General features: G+C 48.2%; 1 protein-coding gene across 2 annotated transcripts in view; it reads left to right on the top strand.

Annotated features, from left to right (window-relative positions):
* SLIT3 (slit guidance ligand 3) overlaps window positions 1–18346 on the top strand; it is a 717262-nt gene that overhangs the window by 681665 nt on the left and 17251 nt on the right. For both annotated transcript variants that reach the window (XM_043488926.1, XM_043488927.1), the window contains 3 exons: window positions 3107–3244; window positions 4686–4926; window positions 6915–7045. In XM_043488926.1, the coding sequence (XP_043344861.1) occupies window positions 3107–3244; window positions 4686–4926; window positions 6915–7045 (510 nt within the window). The remainder of the gene's footprint in view (window positions 1–3106; window positions 3245–4685; window positions 4927–6914; window positions 7046–18346) is intronic.

Below are 18346 nucleotides of genomic sequence, written 5' to 3'. Positions count from 1 at the left end.
CCTCTGTTGTCAGGCTCCGCGTCGTCACGTGTGACACTCGGCACCCTGGACGTAGAAACTGTCCCCACCTCCTGCGTGGGCTGAAGCACAGTGAGGCGGAGCAAGCAGCTGGCGCGTGCTGCCGGAAGGGGTGAGGGCTGACACAGATCTGACTGATTCCTCGTCTCAGTCCGGACATTTCTGCTGTCCTGAAACCAAGGATGTCACTTGGTTACTCCTCTTTGTCCAGAATCAATAGGTTAAATGTGTATGAAAATGGCATAAACCTTATGCTTTAGAAAAAAAGATAAACACAAAACATTTGAAAACAACAGGGAATGCGGGGTATACCACCAGTTCCTTGTCTTTAGCCGATAAAGAAATTTTGTAGGGATTCTTCCCATTAGAGATAAGGTCCATGAGCCAGCAGCGTCAGCATCCCATGGGAGCTTACTGGGAATGCTCATTCCCAGGCCCCACCCAGACTCCCTGAATCAGAAGCTGTACTTTTACAAGACTCCTGGGGGTTTTGTTTAGGAAGCACAGGTGTAGAGAGGGCTATAGCATTGAAAAGAAAAGAAGGCCGTAAACACATCTGCCTCCAGACCTCTACGGCTTCATCTGCAAGGGAGCATGGCTTCCCTCATTCCTCCTGAAGACTTCAGCAGCCTTGAACTCCATGCCTACTGGGCTGGGTTTGCCCCTGTAAGTAGTGAGTAGCTATTGTTGCCTCGGAGAAGCTCATACAGCTTGAGTTGCTCTGCAGGTACTTAGAATTCAGGAGACACAGGCACATATTCCTACCGGGGCCAGGTTTAACCCTCGCAGAGGCCTGGTCTGCAGTGTATGCCCCATGCACTCCCACAAAGTCATCCCCAGGATGTCTCTTTCAAAGATTACGATGAGTGGGGGCAAAGCTGTGAAAGTTTGCACTTGCTGGTGCAGCAGTAGGTCATGTGTTTCAAATTTATCCATCACATAAGTAAAGGTGAATAGGTCAGATCTTAGAGATTTCACAGCTTCGGAATGCAGGCCCAATACATTCTCAAATTCTAGAACTTGCCCGCCTCCAGGGACACTCTGGCCCCCTGAGTATCATACCTTACCACGAATCCACAGCACCCAGCGTGTTCTGTCAACCCCGGCAGCACCAGGACCTACTTGCGATTCCAGCCCACTTCTCTTCATCCTAGAGGGGTGGAGCAAGGAGAGTGGGGAGGGAGGACCATCCTTTGTCCTGCTGCTTCCCCAGTCGGGCTCCTTCATCACATAAGTGTTCCAAGGTCTCACTTCCTACCTCACCACCTGTTGCACACCTTCCCCTGCCTGTACCAGCTTCCTCCTCTGACTTGCACAGGCTGTGTTTATTTTTCTTTTATTTTTTTTTTATTTTTTTTGTGTGTTTATTTTTCGTACTCTGCCCAGTAAAATCCAGCCAGGGACCCCAGAGAGGTGTGCAGGCTCAAGGCCCTGCAGGAAGGAGAGGAGCTAGGAAGGATCTGTGTTCATTTGTGCCTGTGTATGTGCTTGAGCCCCTGTGAGTAAGGTGGTACCTGTGGTCTGTTTCTTGCTGGGACTTTGACACATTGTCACCTGAGACAGAGGAGCCCAGAGACGCATGTTTCTGGCCCACATTCAGGGAGGCTGCCCATAGCAGCCGCCTCTGGCCAGGTTGAAACCTGGGCCTGCAGGGACACAATGGAGCTGCCAACATCGTGCTTCTCTGGGAGAGGCGGGCAGGCCTGCAAGGCCTGGGTTGAACCATAGCTCCATACTCTGCCCTGGAGACCAAGAGGCATCTATCGAAGGCAAAGGGATTCACCCTTGTCTCTTTGTTTTTTTTTCCCCAGCTTAATGTTGTTTTTTCTTTTCTTTCTTTCTTTTTTTTGAGTATAATTGCTTTACAATGTTGTGTTAGTTTCTGCTTTACAACAACTATAGGTATGCATACATCTCCTCCCTCTTGAGCCTTCCTCCCACCCCACCCAATCCCGCCCATCTGAGTCATCACAGAGTCGTCACAGAGTACCAAGCTGAGCTCCCTGTGCGGTACAGAAGCTTCCCACTAGCATCTGTTTTACACATGGTGATGTATGTATGTCAGTGCTACTCTCCAATTCAGCCTATTCCCCGCTGTATCCACATGTCTGTTCTCTACGTCTGAGTCTTTATTCTTGCCCTTTTTCTAGATTCAAATATGTTCATCTTCACCCTTTTCCTAGATTCCACATATACACATAAATATATAATATTTGTTTTTCTCCTTCTACTTCATTCTTTATGACAGACTCTAGGTCCATTCACATCTCTCCAAATGACCCAATTTCATTCCTTTTTATGACTGAGTAGCATTTCATATCAGCCTGAATTTATATCAGCCTGAATCTCTGGGGGAGAAAAATGAATAAACAATAGAGAAGAATCAAAGGAAGTGCCAATAGCATCATTTCTTCACCATCCTCATCAGCTCCTTCTACATGTCACCCTGCTTATTCAGTGTGGACCTGCACAGAGTGGATCGCTTAGTTTCTTAAACCACCATTGAGAGGTGAAGGTATTGATCGTCAGCCATATTTAAGGATGGAGAAACTGCAACACAGAGAGGCAACGAGTAGCAGCGATCTCTCCGTGGAGAGATCCACGGAGAGCAGCATCTGACACACACAAGCGTAAACGAAGTATCGTGACACTGTGGGGCCTCGGGGAAGTCAAGTCCGCTCTCCCAGAGCCCAGGTCTCCTCCTGATGCTGGAGGGGGCAGACCCTCGCTCACTGGGTGCTGAGAGACCTCACTCAGCAAGGTGCTCTGTGAACGGTGCACGAAGGAGGGCTAAGCTGAATATTAGTTCTATGTAGACAATGGTAGACCCAAGCCAAAACCTGTCTCACTGCAACGTGAGCCCCTCAGCCAGCTCCTGACAAGGTTTTGACTGGGATCTACCACTGTCTTCATAGAACTAGTCTATAAGGTGCCCTGTGTAAACCAGGCAGACACTGACTTGCAGGCTGTGGGCTGGGCTTTGGGGAGCTCGCAGGAGCCGAGGGGCCTTGAGGACAAGGGGAGATACAGGAGAGGCTGCCTGGAAGCTGGCCGGGCCACGGAGCAGCCTTGCTCTGCTGTGTTGCAGGTGCGAATGTCTCCCTGGCTACAGCGGGAAGCTCTGTGAGGTGGACGACGATGACTGCGCCACCCACCGGTGCCGCCACGGGGCCCAGTGTGTGGACGCGGTCAACGGCTACACGTGCGTCTGCCCCCAGGGCTTCAGGTAGGGCTGAGGGGCTGCCGGGCAGGCGGCAGAGGGTGGGGGGGCTGGGGGGGTGCCCAGGTGACCCTAGCCCTGCATCTCCGTGGTGTCTTTATTTCCTAAACCTTCCTCATGCCCTCCAAGTCCCAGAGCAGACATTGTTAACCCCGTGCTGTGGATGGAAAAGGGAGGTACCCAGGGCAACCCCGTGGCAGCTGGACTTAGGGTCAAACTTGGGCATGATCCCATGTAATGAAAGATGATACCATTTGGAGCCCAGCTTGCAGGGTGGAGGTAGCCACATGGCCACGCTGGCAGGATCTTCTTTCTAGGCTGGAGAATAAACCATTATGGATTCCCTAGTGGCAGGAAAATGGAGGTGGATGGGAGGATTTGGGGGAGTCGCTGAAGCCTGGAGAGAAGAGACAGGAGGCACTGGCCAGGCGGTCAGCTGTCGGGGGGTATGTGGAGGGAGTGTATGGGTGTCAGCCCCAGGTCCCTCGCTGACTGAAAGGGCAGGGCACAGGGGTCCCGGGTGGGGGGCCAGGAACTGCAGTCACAGGGCTCAGCCTGGAGGACGTGTCTTGTGCACATGTCAGGTCTCACGGAAGCGTAGATCCAAACGTGCAGATGAGCCCTGAGCTGGAAGGAACCAGGAGTTCTCAAGGTGGTTGGTTCCAAAGACTCACTGAGGCCCTTTGCGTGTGAGGCTTATGAGAATATAAGTCTCAGGGCTATGAAATTAGAATCAGGGGTGGGGAGAAGGAGCTGGAAACCCACACTTTAAAAAAAATGTTTCTAATTGTGGCAAAATGCACATAACACAAAATTTACCATCTTAAGCATTTTTAAATGTACAGTAAGTGCATTCATACTGTTGTGCGACCATCACCACCATCCGTCACCAGAAATCTTTTTATTTCACAAACTGAAACTGTACCTCCCAACTCCCCCTTCTCTAGCCCCGGCAGTCACCACTCTACTTTCTGTTTCCATGAGTCTAACCTCTCTGAGTGCCTCATATGAATGGAACCAGACAGTGTCTGTCTTGTAACCGCTCCTTTGGCTCAGTGCCATCTCAAGGTCCATCCGTATTGTCACATATGTTGGAATGCCCTTCCTTTCCAAGGCTGAATAGTGTTCCATAGTGTGCACATCCCATGCTGCTTATGCGCTCACTCATGGCTAGAAGAGAATCTGCACCTGTAACAAATGTGTCGCAGGTGATTCTGATGACACAGAAACTGAGGACCTGCACTCTAGTCCAACCACATTATTTTAAAAGTGGGAAATCCGTGGCTTAGAGAAGGAACCAGCCTTCCCCCAGTCACTGGCAGGGCTGGAAGCAGTCCCCATTCCCTTTCATGCCGCCCTCTCCCCAGGCAGCTCTTTGGCCTAAGTGGGCTGTTGCCTCCTCTCACCGCCCCTGTCCTCTCTCTCCCGTCATCCTCCGCCCACCCAGCGGGCCCCTCTGTGAGCAGCCCCCACCCATGGTCCTGCTGCAGACCAGCCCCTGTGACCACTACGACTGCCAGAACGGGGCCCAGTGCATTGTGGTGCGGCAGGAGCCCACCTGCCGCTGCCCCCCGGGCTTCGCCGGCCCACGGTGCGAGAAGCTCATCACCGTCAACTTCGTGGGCAAGGACTCCTACGTGGAGCTGGCCTCAGCCAAGGTCCGGCCCCAGGCCAACATCTCTCTGCAGGTGCGCCTCCCCCCGACTCAGCCCTTGGAAGGACTCTGACGTGCCCCCAAGCTCTGACTGTTCTGCAAACAGCTGGGGGGGGGGGTGCCTGGGCCAACTCCATGCAGAGGCTTCTACAGACAGCTCCTGACTCCTCTAGGGAACAGTCATTCAACTACGACCTGCCAAGCAGGCAATGGGGATTCAGTGGGGGACAAGACAGCCAAGCCCCTTGCCCAGGACAGGCGAGCAAGGAAATGGTCAATGACAACCCTTGGTGATGTGGGAGCATGCAGGTGGGGCCGTAATCCCTGCCTGCTTGGAAGAATCAGGGAAGGTTCCCCAGAGGCAGTGATAACTAAGCTGAGGCCTGAAGGATGAGTAGGAGTTTGCCTGGAGAAGGGTGAAAGGGCTGATAACGCAGAGTGAAGAGGGGGTGCGTTCGAGCCTGGGAGATCAGCGTCTGCAAAGACCCAGAGGCAGGAGGGAGCAGGGCATCTTTCAGGGAGCAGGAAACTGTTTAGTGTGAACCAGATTCTTTTCCAACTAACTTCTGTCAGGCTCCTTACCTGTGGATCTGAGTAGTTCTTCCAAAGCACATTTCCGGATGACCTCAGTGCTGTTGGGGGCAGAGGGGAAGGCAAGGGATATGATATAGAGAGACCCAGATGGCACTCATGCTAGAGAACTCACCTGCCAATGCAGGAAATGTAAGAGACGTGTGTTTGATCCCTGGGTTGGGAAGATCCCCTGGAGAAGAGAGGGCATGATAACCCACTCCAGTATTCTTGCCTGGAGAATCCAATGGACAGAGGAGCCTGGCGGGCTACAGTCCACAGGGTCACAGAGAGTCGGACACAACTGAATGACTGAGCGTGCACACACTTGACATAGAGCAGGACCTGCCTATAGATCAGGCTTGGTGAGCAGTGGGCGCAGCTAGAGGGTGCAGGCCAGGTAGCAGCCCTGCCATGTGGCATCCACTGAGGCCCCTTCTTCCTTCTGGCTATGGCTACACTAGCCTGGGTTTAAACTTATGGAGAAAATTATTCATTCAACAAAGATCCACTGGCCATCTATACCTGCTAGGTACCGTTCTAGAGACTGGGGCTGCAGAGATGCACAAATGTTCTCATGGCCTCACCTCGTGGAGCCCCCAGTCCATAAGCAGGCCTCTGAGATGGGGGTGGACTACTGGCACACACAAGAAAGAAGCTCTAGGTGCCATCACCCCTTGTCCCGGGTCACTTCATTGCCCTCCTGCCTTCCTCCCTTAGTCCTACTCACCCAGAGACCCAGTGTTACATCCCAACTAACTGGGCCCCGGGTCCCAGACACCCCAGTGTTCTATCCGACTGCCTGCTCCACACCCCCTCTTTCTGCTGCTCCTGTGCCCGGCGGTGGGCACTGACAGGCTGGTCAGCGAGCCCAGCCTTGCAGCCCAGTGCCTGGCGAACATGTCTTCTGAGCAGCAGCTTCTGAAACCAGTGCTTCTCAGCCTTGGCAACACACTAGACTCTCTCAGGGCATCTTATCTTTGCCTGGGTCTCACCTCTAGCGATTTGTATGTAATTGGTTTGGGGGGAAGCCCAGACACTGGTGTTTTAAAAAATTTCTGAGTTCATAGTCAACACTGAATTACATAGTGGTGGTTAGTCTTTTGTTTCTAATTATTACTATATACAAAGAGATGAAGGCCCCAAGAGGCTAGATCAGAGCTTATGGTTCCTGGCATTTTTATATATGTGTTCACTTACACACACACACAACATAAAAACATAGCCACACATATTGAATACCCCATAAGTGTTTGGAATTGCTCGATCAGCATTTGCTTGAGTATTAAGCACAGGCCTTCGTCATGGAAATATACGGACTAGATGGAAGAGGAAACAAGGACATGAATTCAGACCCAGGGTTCGTTCAGGAAATGCCACCTGGAAAAAGGCTCTGGGAGGTGGGGAGCGGGAGGGGCCTCCGGGCGGCCCTGACTCTGTGCCTCCCTCCAGGTGGCCACGGACAAGGACAACGGCATCCTCCTCTACAAGGGGGACAACGACCCCCTGGCGCTGGAGCTGTACCAGGGCCACGTGAGGCTCGTCTACGACAGCCTGAGCTCCCCGCCGACCACGGTGTACAGGTGAGGACCACGGTCCCAGTCCTGCTGCAGAGCGCCCCCCACCCCAGCACCTTCCCGCCGGATCCAGCGCTGCGAGAAGCTGCCGGGCAGCTCTGGTTCTGCTTCTCCCGACTCCCCACCCCCAACACACACACACACACACACACACATATGCTTCACAGAGTGGCGGGTTGGGGCAAGAGAGGCGGTCTTGGAGGAAGGGAGGAGGGCAGACCCACCGGGAGATGACAGCTTATTACCATAAGATGAATGGCCAGCTGGCTCCTGGGCAGGAGCCTCTGCTCCAATGGAGACGAGGCTGCTTAATGAGATGCCCTTTTAAAAATGTCATCCTAATCTTTGATTAGTTTAAGAAAGAAAACAGGGGGAGATGAGCTTGGAACTCAAGGGGAAGAAATTCCAGAGCAAGGAGAGAGTAGGACTTTTCCTTAAGTGACTTTCAAACTGTTCTAAAGGACAGTATTTCCTAACCTTCAGTCTTTGCAACCATCACCCTGATTTTTACATTATCTGTATGTTAGCTGGGCTATTACTTAATGCCCTCCCTTAATCAGCTTTAAATTTGCTCACTTTTTAAATTTAGCTTCATCCTGAGTAATATCATCTGTGAAATTACAGCTCTGCTAGTTCGCTACGCTTATATATTTTTTTCCTCAGTCAAATGAATTCTCAACTAGGAACATTTAAAAATTATTTTAGTTATAAATATTTTTATAATACGTATAAAGGGAATTACTCGCACGAGACATGTTTGTCTGTGCGACACTTAAAGTCACATAAGACCTCTGCGTGGAGGGGGAGCCGTTCCTCGGGGAAAGCGCGGGACGTGAGAGCAAAACCCCGTCCGGACGCCGGCCTGGCCTCCTGGAAGCAAGAGCACGTCCGATCGCGATGAGTGAAGGGCAGCGTTGTTCCCAGTAACTAAATCCTGCCTTCAATCAAAACTTTACGTGGAATTCAATCATGTTGAGCACACAGGAGCACGGCCACCCTGCAGGGCTGGAGGGAGCCGTCTCCTCCTTCACACACGCCCTCGCGGAGGCCCCAGCACGCCTCCCACGAACCCCAGTTGGAAAGCATTGGCACAAAGCAGTGGCTCTTCTTTAAAAACCTGGTTATTTACTTGGCTGCATGGGTCTGGGTTGTGGCATGCGGGGGTCTTCGCTGTGTCAGGCGGGATGCTTCGTTCTGGCGCGTGTGCTCAGTACTTGCAGAGCTGGGGCTTCGTTGCCCCGGGACATATGGATCGTAGCCCCACAACCAGGGATCGAACCTGTGTCCCTTGCATTGCAAGGTGGACTTTCTCTTTTAAGACTTGTTTGTTTGCTTTTATTTTTGATTGTGCTGCATCTTTGTTGCTGCGCACAGCTTTCCCTGTGGCAGAGAGCGGGGACGTCTCTTGTTGCGGAGCACAGGCTGTAGGCCTGTGGGCTTCAGGAATCGGGGCCCATGGGCTCTACCGTGCAGGCTTAGTGGTTGTGTGTGCTGGATTAGTTGTTCTGCGGCGTGTGGGATCTTCCTGGACCCAGGATTGAGCCCATGTCCCTGCATTGGTATGCAGATTCTTAACCACCAGCTGGGAAGTCCCAAAGCAGTCGTTCTTGAGGTGAAGTCCCAGAGCAGCTGCAGAGCTGGAAGCTTGTTAGAAATGCACATTTTCAGATCCCACCCTGGACCTGCTGACCCAAGCCTGAAGCTCTCTGGGGTCCGACCCAGCCACCAGCTGTAAGGAATCTGGAGGAGATTCTGAGAAGTGCTTGCTTACCCACGAAGGCTTCCTGGGGGAGGAGCGATTTGTAGTGGGTCCTAAAGAATGTGTATGAGGAGGGAAAGCAGAGGGCCAGCAGGCTGGGGGAACAGCAGCCACCAGCCTGAGGGACCATGAAAAGGCAGTGGCCATGAAGAGTCACAGCAGAGAGGGTGGCTGGAGAGAAGACTGGCCAGGTTTGGCCAGCAGGTTCAGTGAACGTCCCAGTGGCCTCAGAGTTCCCTGGAGCCAGGGACTGCTGCCATCTGTGTTCCTGGGGCCGCTGGTCATGGGTGAAGTCCAGGGGACAGAGACCGGGTCCAGGGCTGCCTGACCAAAGCCTGAAGCGTCAGACATGTCTCGGTTTAGCTGAGTTCTCCCATGTCTCCCGCGGTACTCTCCCAGGTACTGTGGGTGAGAGCACTGTGTTCCTCCAGGTGTTTCTGGGAGCTGAGGGTTGAGAAAGTACTTGGCAAGTTGAGCCTGTACATGGACAGGTCAAGGACAGAAGGTGACAGCCAGACTGTGGAGCGGCGGGGCTCTGTCCAAGGCTTAGGGACCTTCCCTGCCCTTCCCACGCTGAGGTCAGCTGCTGGCTTGGTCAAAGGGTGTGCTGTTGATACAAAGGTTGGCATACTCTGCTGGTGTCTTACTCAGGGCGGCAGGAATGAATCAGAACCCATAGAATGGCTACTCCCTTGTCAGGGAGTCAGGTGAGAGTTAGCAGGTGGCCCTTGGGAGACCCCAGGCCCCTTTTCTTACCTCTGGGAGGAACCAAGGAAAGGATGTCCCTGCCAGGATCCTCATGCCAAGTCTGGTGACATATTTGTGCCCTTCAACCCCCAATCCTAAAGGCCCAAGTCTCTAAGAATCTCGTATTAAAAATGGTTTTGTTGGAACTTTCCCAGCAGTCCAGTGGTTAAGACTCCATGCTTCCCGTGTAAGGGACATAGGTTTGATCCCTGGTCGGGGATCTAAGATCCCATATGCCATGAGGTGTGGCCAAAACATAAGTGGTTTTGCTTCCAAATACTTTTCTCTAGGTAAGCCTGGTTTTGCCCCAATAGTGCATGCTTTCATTCACTCAGGAACATCTCTCAGGCACTGTTACTGAGTCAGGTCTGACTGATTCAACTCAAGAGAAAGGCAAATGTTGATTGAAAGGGAAGTTGCTTTTAATCAGAATGCTGGCAATCTGGGGAGATGGTGGACCCAGTGTCCCCCAGAAACCACCTCCAAAGATTCTGTGCTGCCATGAAAGCTTTTAAAGAGGAAAGAGAAGAAATCTGAGTTAACCACTGAGACAGGGGGTCAGAGTCGTCACTGTCTCCCCCCTGTGCAGACCTGTCGACTTCCTGTGAGTCTCCTTTAGATGCTGTCTTGCTCACAGAGTTTGTCTGTGAGATGACTGAAGGGGAAGCTGGGGAATAGATATGGTCATCTGTTAATTACTTATTTTGTTTGTTCTACTTTGATCTATAGAAAGAACTAACAGATTAGGCAAAGTATTGTGCAATCCAAAGATCTGAGTAGAGATGAGTTGAGCGTGGGGGTGCCTGAATTAAGGTTAGTGAAAAGACACAAGAGCCTTCTGCAGGGAGCTCTTTCCTGCCAAAAGCAGCTTACAGCACCTTGCCTTGGTCCTGTGCTAAGGGTTGGAGCCACAGTGTTCAGAAGAACACAGTCCAGGGAGGAAGGCAGATGTATAAATAAGCAAGTTTTGCAGCAGCAGGATAAACGAAGTCTCTCAGGAGACGCCAGTGCCTGCTGTAGGGACAATGAAGAAGGAACAGACAGTTGATTCTGCTTAGAGAACCAGGGAAGGCTCCCTGGAGGAGGAGGTGATGTCTGAGCTGAGACATGAGCTATGGCTGATGAATGTTTCCACAGGCTGAGAAATGAGGAGACTCTGGGGAAGGGGAGACCCCATCCATGTGCATGGAAGCCAGGCTGGGAGGAGCTGAACAGCAGCCGATGTAACCAGGAAGCCATCCCAGCCTCAGAAAGCTCTCCTCCCCCGAGTCACAGCAGTGAGCTTGAGAACTTCAGAGCCAGGGCGCATTAAGTTGCTTCAGTCCCGTCCCGACTCTTTGCAACCCCATGGACTGCAGCCCACCAGGCTCCTCTGACCATGGGGATTCTCCAGGCAAGAATGCAGGAGTGGGTTGCCATGGCTCCTCCGGCTTCCTCACAGAAAGGCAAACCACAGCTGATCTGATCAGGGAGGGGGCAGCCTGCAGACCCCATTAGGGAAGTACAGGCCTGGAGCAGCTGGGTTCCATGCAGGTTCCCAGCTGAAGTTGCAAGTAGTGAGATTCTGTTCCAGGCCCAGATACACAATACCCAATCCACAAAAACCCACGCAAGTCCTCCCTGCCCCAGAATGGAGCAGACTGCACTATTCCTCTGTTCTAAGACTTGTCTGAGGAGCAAACTCACCTGCATGCAAGGTCCAAGGGACCTAGTAAGGTGACAGACTTGAGGGAAGTGGGTCCCAGCAGGAAGTGTTGGAGACCGTGGTAGCCTGGAGGGTACAGTGCCAATAGATGCAGCTGTGTGGGGAGGCAGAGTCTCAAAAGAAGCTAGCAATTCAGGGTTTCCACGGGAATTCAAAGTTTATAGGGTGACCATTTTAAAACAGCCCCTGAGATCCCTCTTTGGTGACCAGTGCATGCTCCCTCTGGTCTTAATCACCACAAACCCATCCACTGCTAACTCTTTGTCTTATCCAGTCCTCACTGCAGGCCCCAGGCGAGCGTCATCACTCCTGTTTTAGAGGTGAGAACCTTGATGCTCAGATGAAGCCTTGGCCCAGAGGCCAGGAAATGGCAGAGTTGGGACTCGAAGCCAGGCCAGCCTCCTGTCAGAACCCCGTCTCCAACATGCTAGGGAGAGAAGTGGGCCAAGAGACAGCGTGTGGTCCTGCTCTGATGGTCTGGGGGCCTGGTGTTGCTACGCGCAGGCTCAGGTCTCAGGCTGCTGCCTAGCTGGAGTCCCAGGAGCTCTTTGTGGGGCTCTGTCGCCACCTAGTGGTCATGCCTCAGCGTCCAGGTGCATGCTTCCAGCACAGAAGAGGGATGACCATTCACCCACTGTGGTGTATGGTCCTGTGCCTTGGGAGCTTGGATTTGAGTCCTGCTTCCACCACCCACAATTTAAGATTTCAATCTGGACACTTTCGATCTCTGAGCCTTAGGTCTCACTTATAAAATGGGGAAAAATTGTACATCCCATGTACAACTGTTAGGGTTAAATGAAACAAGCACTTGCATAGTTAACGACTCAACACAAGCGCTCTCCTCTTCCACCCCCTCCCCTGCAACAACTGTTATTAAAAGGAGAGAACCCCACTCTGAGCTGTTTCGTTGGGCTTAGTGGATAATGAGGAAGACTGTCAGAGCCCCTTTCGCCTCTGAAATTCCTAAATATATTACCAGGAAACTACTTACTGCGCCTTGGAACCATAGTAGGATTATCTCTTTTAGAATTCACAACCGGTTGTTTGGGGTTTGGTTTTGTTTTTCCAATTTTTTTCTCTTCTTTTGTAGCAGCAGAGCCATTTTTCCCATCTGTGTTTTACTTCAAAGTCCACGATTTAAAAAAAAGAAGTAGAAATGGAACCATTGTGATTCACAAGGTGGTGCCAAAAAATCAGAACCTGCGGCACTGCCCATCCCAGACCTTCAGGGACCCTCTGTTTGAAAACCACCAGCTTCAGGCATTATTTCCAGGAGACCGTGGTTAGGATGTGCAGGGAAAAGGTTGCTTGTTAACCGATGAGCACCTGCTGGCACAGACAAGGTTATGGGAGGTTTTGATTTGGAGTGAATCCTTACTTTAATTGAGGTAGTAACATCACATATATGTTATATATAACATATAACATTATATTGTTTCAAGTGTACAACATAATGATTTGATATTCGTATATATTGCAAAATGATCACTACAATCTTAACTAGTTAAGATTCATCACCATACCTAGTTATAATTCTTTTAACTTTATGATGAGATATTTTAAGACTTACTCTCTTGGCAACTTTAAAAATAGAATATTATTAACCATAGTCACCATGCTGTACATAGCACCCCCAGGACTTACTTAGCTTGTAACTGGACGTTTGTATCTCCTGACCCACTTCTGTAGGTCACCCACCCATTCCCTACCCCTGATAACAACCAGACTTCTCTCTGGATCTGCAAGCTCAAGTTTTTTTCATTTTGCTTTGTTTTAGATTCCACATATAAGTTAGGTTGTATTGGATGACTTTCTTTTTTTTACTTTTTATTTTGTATTGGGAAATGAAAGTGAAAGTCACTCAGTCATGTCCGACTCTTTGCGACCCCATATGACTATACAGTCCATGGAATTCTCCAAACCAGAATACTGGATTGGGTAGCCTTTCCCTTCTCCAGGAGATCTTCCCAACCCAGGGATCGAACCCAGGTCTCCCACATTGCAGGCAGATTCTTTACCAGCTGAGCCACATGGGAAGTATTGAGGGTATAGACAATTAACAATGTTGTGATAATTTCAGGTGAATAGCGAAGGAGCTGAGCCATACATATACATGTATCTACTTTCCTCCAAACTCCCCTCCCATCCAGGCTGCCACATAACATAGGGCAGAGTTCCATGTGCTATACAGTAAGTGCATGACCTTCTTTCTCATGGCTGAATAATATTACACTGTACATATATATATCACATTTATCCATTCATCCATCGATAGGCATTTTAGGTTGCTTCCGTGTCTTGGCTACTGTAAATAATGTTGCAGTGGATGTGAGAGCATAGATAGTTCACAAGAATTTTTTTTCTTTCAGATAAATATCTCAAAGTAGACCTACTGGATCATATGGTAGTTGTAACTATTTAAGGAACCTTTATATTGTTTTCCATAGTGGCTGCACCAATTTATATTCTAATAATGCACAAGAGTTCCGCTTACTCCACATAAGCACTTGTTATCTGTCTTTTTTATACTAGCCATTCTAACATGTGTGAGACGACATATTGTTGTGGTGGTTGTTTACATTTCCCGAACAATTAGTGATGCTGAACACCTTTTCATGTACCTGTTGGACATCTGTATGAATTCTTTGGGAAACTGTTTATTCAAATTTCCTGCCCATTTTAAAATCAGATTGTTTGGGCTTTTGCTATTGAGATGTATGTGTTCTTTATATATTTTAGATATTAACCCCTTATCAGATGTATGATTTACAAATATTTTCTCCCGTTTCAGTAGGTTGCCTTTTCATTTTGTTGATGATTTCCTTTGCTGCCCAGAAGCTTTTCAACTTGATGTAGTCTCATTTATTTTTTGTTTCTTGTGCTCTTGGTGTCAAATCCAAAGAATCATCACCAAGATGATGTCAAGGAGATCACCGCCTTCGTGCTCTTCTAGGGGTTTTACGTTTCAGGTTTTATGTTCAAGTCTTTAATCCATTTTGAGCTAATTTTGGGGCATGGTATAAGATAGTGTGCGGTTTCATACCTTTGTATGTGACTGCCTGCTTTTCTTAGCACCATTTGTCAAAGAGACTATCCTTTCCCCATTTTATATTCTTGGTTCCTCTTTTGGAAATTCACTGACCACATGTGCATGAGTTTATTTCTGGACTTTCCATTTAGTTCTGAAAGGTTGTTGCTGAACCACAAAAAGACACTGGGATTCTTGGCCTCCGGAGGGGAAGAATTCAATCTGGGGCCAGAGACGAGGTTTGATCGCTCAGAGCTTTTGTGTAACAGTTTTATTAAAGTATAAAGGAGATGGAGAAAGCTTCTGACCTAGACATCAGAAGGGGGCAGAAAGAGTACCCGCCTGCTAGTTTTTAGCTCGATGTTACATAGCCACTATAGGACTTGCCTGGTGGCTCAGACAGTGAAGCATCTGCTTATAATGTGGGAGACCCGGGCTCAATCCCTGGGTCGGGAAGATCCTCTGGAGAAGGAAATGGCAACCCACTGCAGTACTCCTGCCTGGAAAATCCCATGGACGGAGGAGCGTGGTAGGCTACAGTCCATGGGGTCGCAAAGAGTCAGACACGACTGAGCGACTTCACTTCATATAGCTACTAGCAGTCTGTTAATGAAAAAGAGGAATATCTTAAAACTCAGAGAATGGCACCAGGCCCCTCATCCATAAGATGTATTTTGGGATAATCTTGGCACCAGAAGAATCATCCTGGGCCATAAAATGATTGACTTGAATCTTGTAGAAAGGCAGATTACCATACAAATAGTTTCATTTACATAGATTAGGGGAACAATGTACTGAGTATAACATACTGGTTTGTCAAGTGGTTCTGAGCCATTAGGTGGAACTGACTTCAAGACAGAGTCTGGGGTAAATGCGTGGTACATTAACATCAGTTCAGTTCAGTTCAGTCGCTCAGTTGCATCCGACTCTTTGCGACCCCATGAATCGCAGCACGCCAGGCCTCCCTGTCCATCACAAACCCCCGGAGTCCACTCAAACTCATGCCCATCGATTCGGTGATGCCATCCAGCCATCTCATCCTCTGTCGTCCCCTTCTCTTCCTGCCCCCAATCCCTCCCAGATTAGGGTCTTTTCCAGTGAGTCAACTCTTCGCATGAGGTGGCTTCAGACAAACATTTCCATAAGAAAAATGCATTGGTTAACTCAAGATTTGAGAAGAGTTAAGTTCAGGTGGAATCAGGTGTCATTATGGCAACACAGTATTTTAAGAGAAGCCTCTTTTTAGATTTGTATAGAGAAGGGAAAAAAAATCACTAGTTTGTTTCCTCCTGCCGCTTAAGAGAGAACAAAATGTCTGACACTTGCAGCCTATTTCCTCCATTTGGAGACCCCTGGCCTTCCTGCCTGTTACCCTCTCAGTTCCATTTATTGATGTGTTTTTATGCCAGTATTGATCTGTTTTTATGCCAATATCTTACTATTTTGATTACTGTGGTTTTGTAATACAGTTTCAAATCAGGAAGAGTGATGGTTCCAGCTTTTTCTTTCTCAAGATTGCTTGGCTATTCACAGTCCTTTATGGTATCACATAAATTTGATGACTATTCTATTTCTGTGAAAAATGCCATTGGAATTTTGGTAGAGATTGCACTGTATCTGCAGATTACTTTGGGTAGTATGGACATGTTAACAATATTAATCCTTCCAGTCCCTGAGCACTGCACATCTTTCTGTTTATTTTTGTCTTCTTCACTTTCTTTCATCAGTGTCTCAGTTTTGAGTGCACAGGTGTTTTACCTCCTTAACTATTTTTTTCCTAGGTATTTTGTTCTTTTTGGCGCAGTGTAAATGGGATTGTTTTCTTTTTTCTCTTTCTTTTTTAGATTAATTTTTATTGGCATATAGTTGACTTACAATGTTACGTTAGTTTCTGCTGTGCAACAGTGTGAGTCAGTTATAGACACGTCCACTCTTTCTTGGATTCTATTCCCATATAGGTCATTACAGAGTACTGTGTAGAATTCCCCACGCTGTACAGTGGATCCTTATTAGTTATCTATTTCATGTGTAGTAGTATTTACATGTCAGTCCCAATCCTTATTCCTCCCCTTCTTAATTTCTCTGATAGAAATTGTTAGTGTATAGAAATGAAACTGATTCTTTTTGCTTTTTTACTGAAGTATAGTTGAATATAGTTTACAGTGTTATGTTTCTGGTGTACAGCAAAGTATTTACATATATATTCTCTTTCAGATTCTTGTCCCATGTAGGTTATTACAAAAGGCTGAGTATAACTCCCTATGCTATCCAGTAGGTCCTTGTTGTTTATTTATTTTATATATAGTAATGTGTTTATGTTAATCTCAAACTCCTAATTTATCCCTCCCTCCACCTTTCGCCTTTGGTAACTGTAAGTTGGCTTTCCATGTCTGTGACTCTATTTCTGTTTTGTAAATAAGTTCATTTGTATTATTTTGTAGCTCCTACATATGAGTGATATCATATGATATTTGGCTTTCTCTGATTTACTTCACTTCGTGTGATAATCTCTAGGTCCGTAAATGTTGCTGCAAATGGCATTACTTCATTTTCTTATGGCTGAGAAGTATTGTATTGTAGTATGTATGTACCCCATCCTCTTTCTCTACTCATCTATTGATGGGCATTTAGGTTGTTTCATGTCTTGGCTGTTGTGAATAGTGCTGCAGTGAACATTGGGGTGCACATCTTTTTGAAGTATGATTTTCTCTGGATATGTGCCCAGGAGTGGGGTTGCAATGTCACATGGTAACCCTACTTCTAGTTTTTATGGAGCTACCATACTGTTCTCCATGATAGCTGTATCAATTTACATTCCCACTGGCGGTGTGTGAGGGTCCCCTTTTCTCCAGACCCTCTCCAGATTTATTATTTGTAGACTTTTTGATGACGGCCATTCTGGCCAGTGTGACATGATACCTCCCTGTAGTTTTGATTTGCACTTCTCTAATAATTAGTGATGTTGGGCATCTTTTCACGTGCCAGTTGGCCATCTGTATATCTTTTGTTCAGATCTTTTTTTGGAGTGTAATTGCTCTACAGTGCTGTGTTAGTTTCTGCTGTACAGTGAGGCGAACCGCCCCCTCCCTCGTGAGCCTCTCTCCCGCCCACCCCCAGCCCGCCCCGCTGAGGCATCGCGGAGCCGCAGGCTGAGCTCCCTGTGCTGTGCGGAGGCTTCCCACCAGCCACCCATTTTACACGGTGTAGTGTGTATGTGTCAGTACTGCTCGCCCAGTTCATCCCACCCTCCTCTAATCCCCATGTCCACCTATCCGTTTTCTACATCTGCATCTCTATTCCTGCCCTGCAGATAGGTTCATCTGTACCATTTTGCAAGATTCTATATATATGCGTTAATATATGATATTTTTCTCTTTCTGACTTATTCACTCTGTATGACAGACTCTGGGTCCATCCACATCATTACAAGTGACCCAATTTTGTTCCTCTGTATGGCTAAGTAATAGTTCATTGTTTATATGTACCACATATTCTTTACCCATTCATCTGTCAGTGGACATCTAGGTTGCTAATCCTGGCATCCCTGGAATAAATCCCACTTGATCATAGTATATGATCCTTTTAAGGTATTATTGGATTTGGTTTGCTACTATTTTGTTGAAAAATTTTTGTGTCTATGCTCATCAGTGATCTGGCCTGCGATTTTATTTTTTGTGATATCTTTGTCTGGTTTTGGTATTGGGGTGATAGTGGCTTCACAAAATGAGTCTGCAAGTGCTCCTTCCTCTGCAAGTTTTTAGAATAGTTTCAGAAGGATAGGTGTTAGCTCTTCTCTAAATGTTTGATGGAATTCTATGAAGCCATCTGGTCCTGGACTTTTGTATGTTGGGAGTTTTTTAAAAAAAAACTTGTTTTTGGCTGCATGGGTTTTGGCTACATGGGTTGTAGAGAGTGGGGGCTACTCTTCATTGCAGTGTGCAAGCTTCTCATTGCAGTGGCTTCTCTTATTGCAGAACACAGGTTCTAGGCATGTGGACTTCAGTAGTTGTGGTGCATGGGTTTAGTTAGCAGAATGTGGGATCTTAGTTCCCTGATCAGGGATCAAAC

This window comes from Cervus canadensis, chromosome 16 (genome assembly GCF_019320065.1).
Source record: "Cervus canadensis isolate Bull #8, Minnesota chromosome 16, ASM1932006v1, whole genome shotgun sequence".
Taxonomy (NCBI): Eukaryota; Metazoa; Chordata; class Mammalia; order Artiodactyla; family Cervidae; genus Cervus; species Cervus canadensis.
The sequence above is the reverse complement of the archived record's forward strand: the minus strand, read 5'-3'. Positions and strand labels throughout refer to the sequence as shown.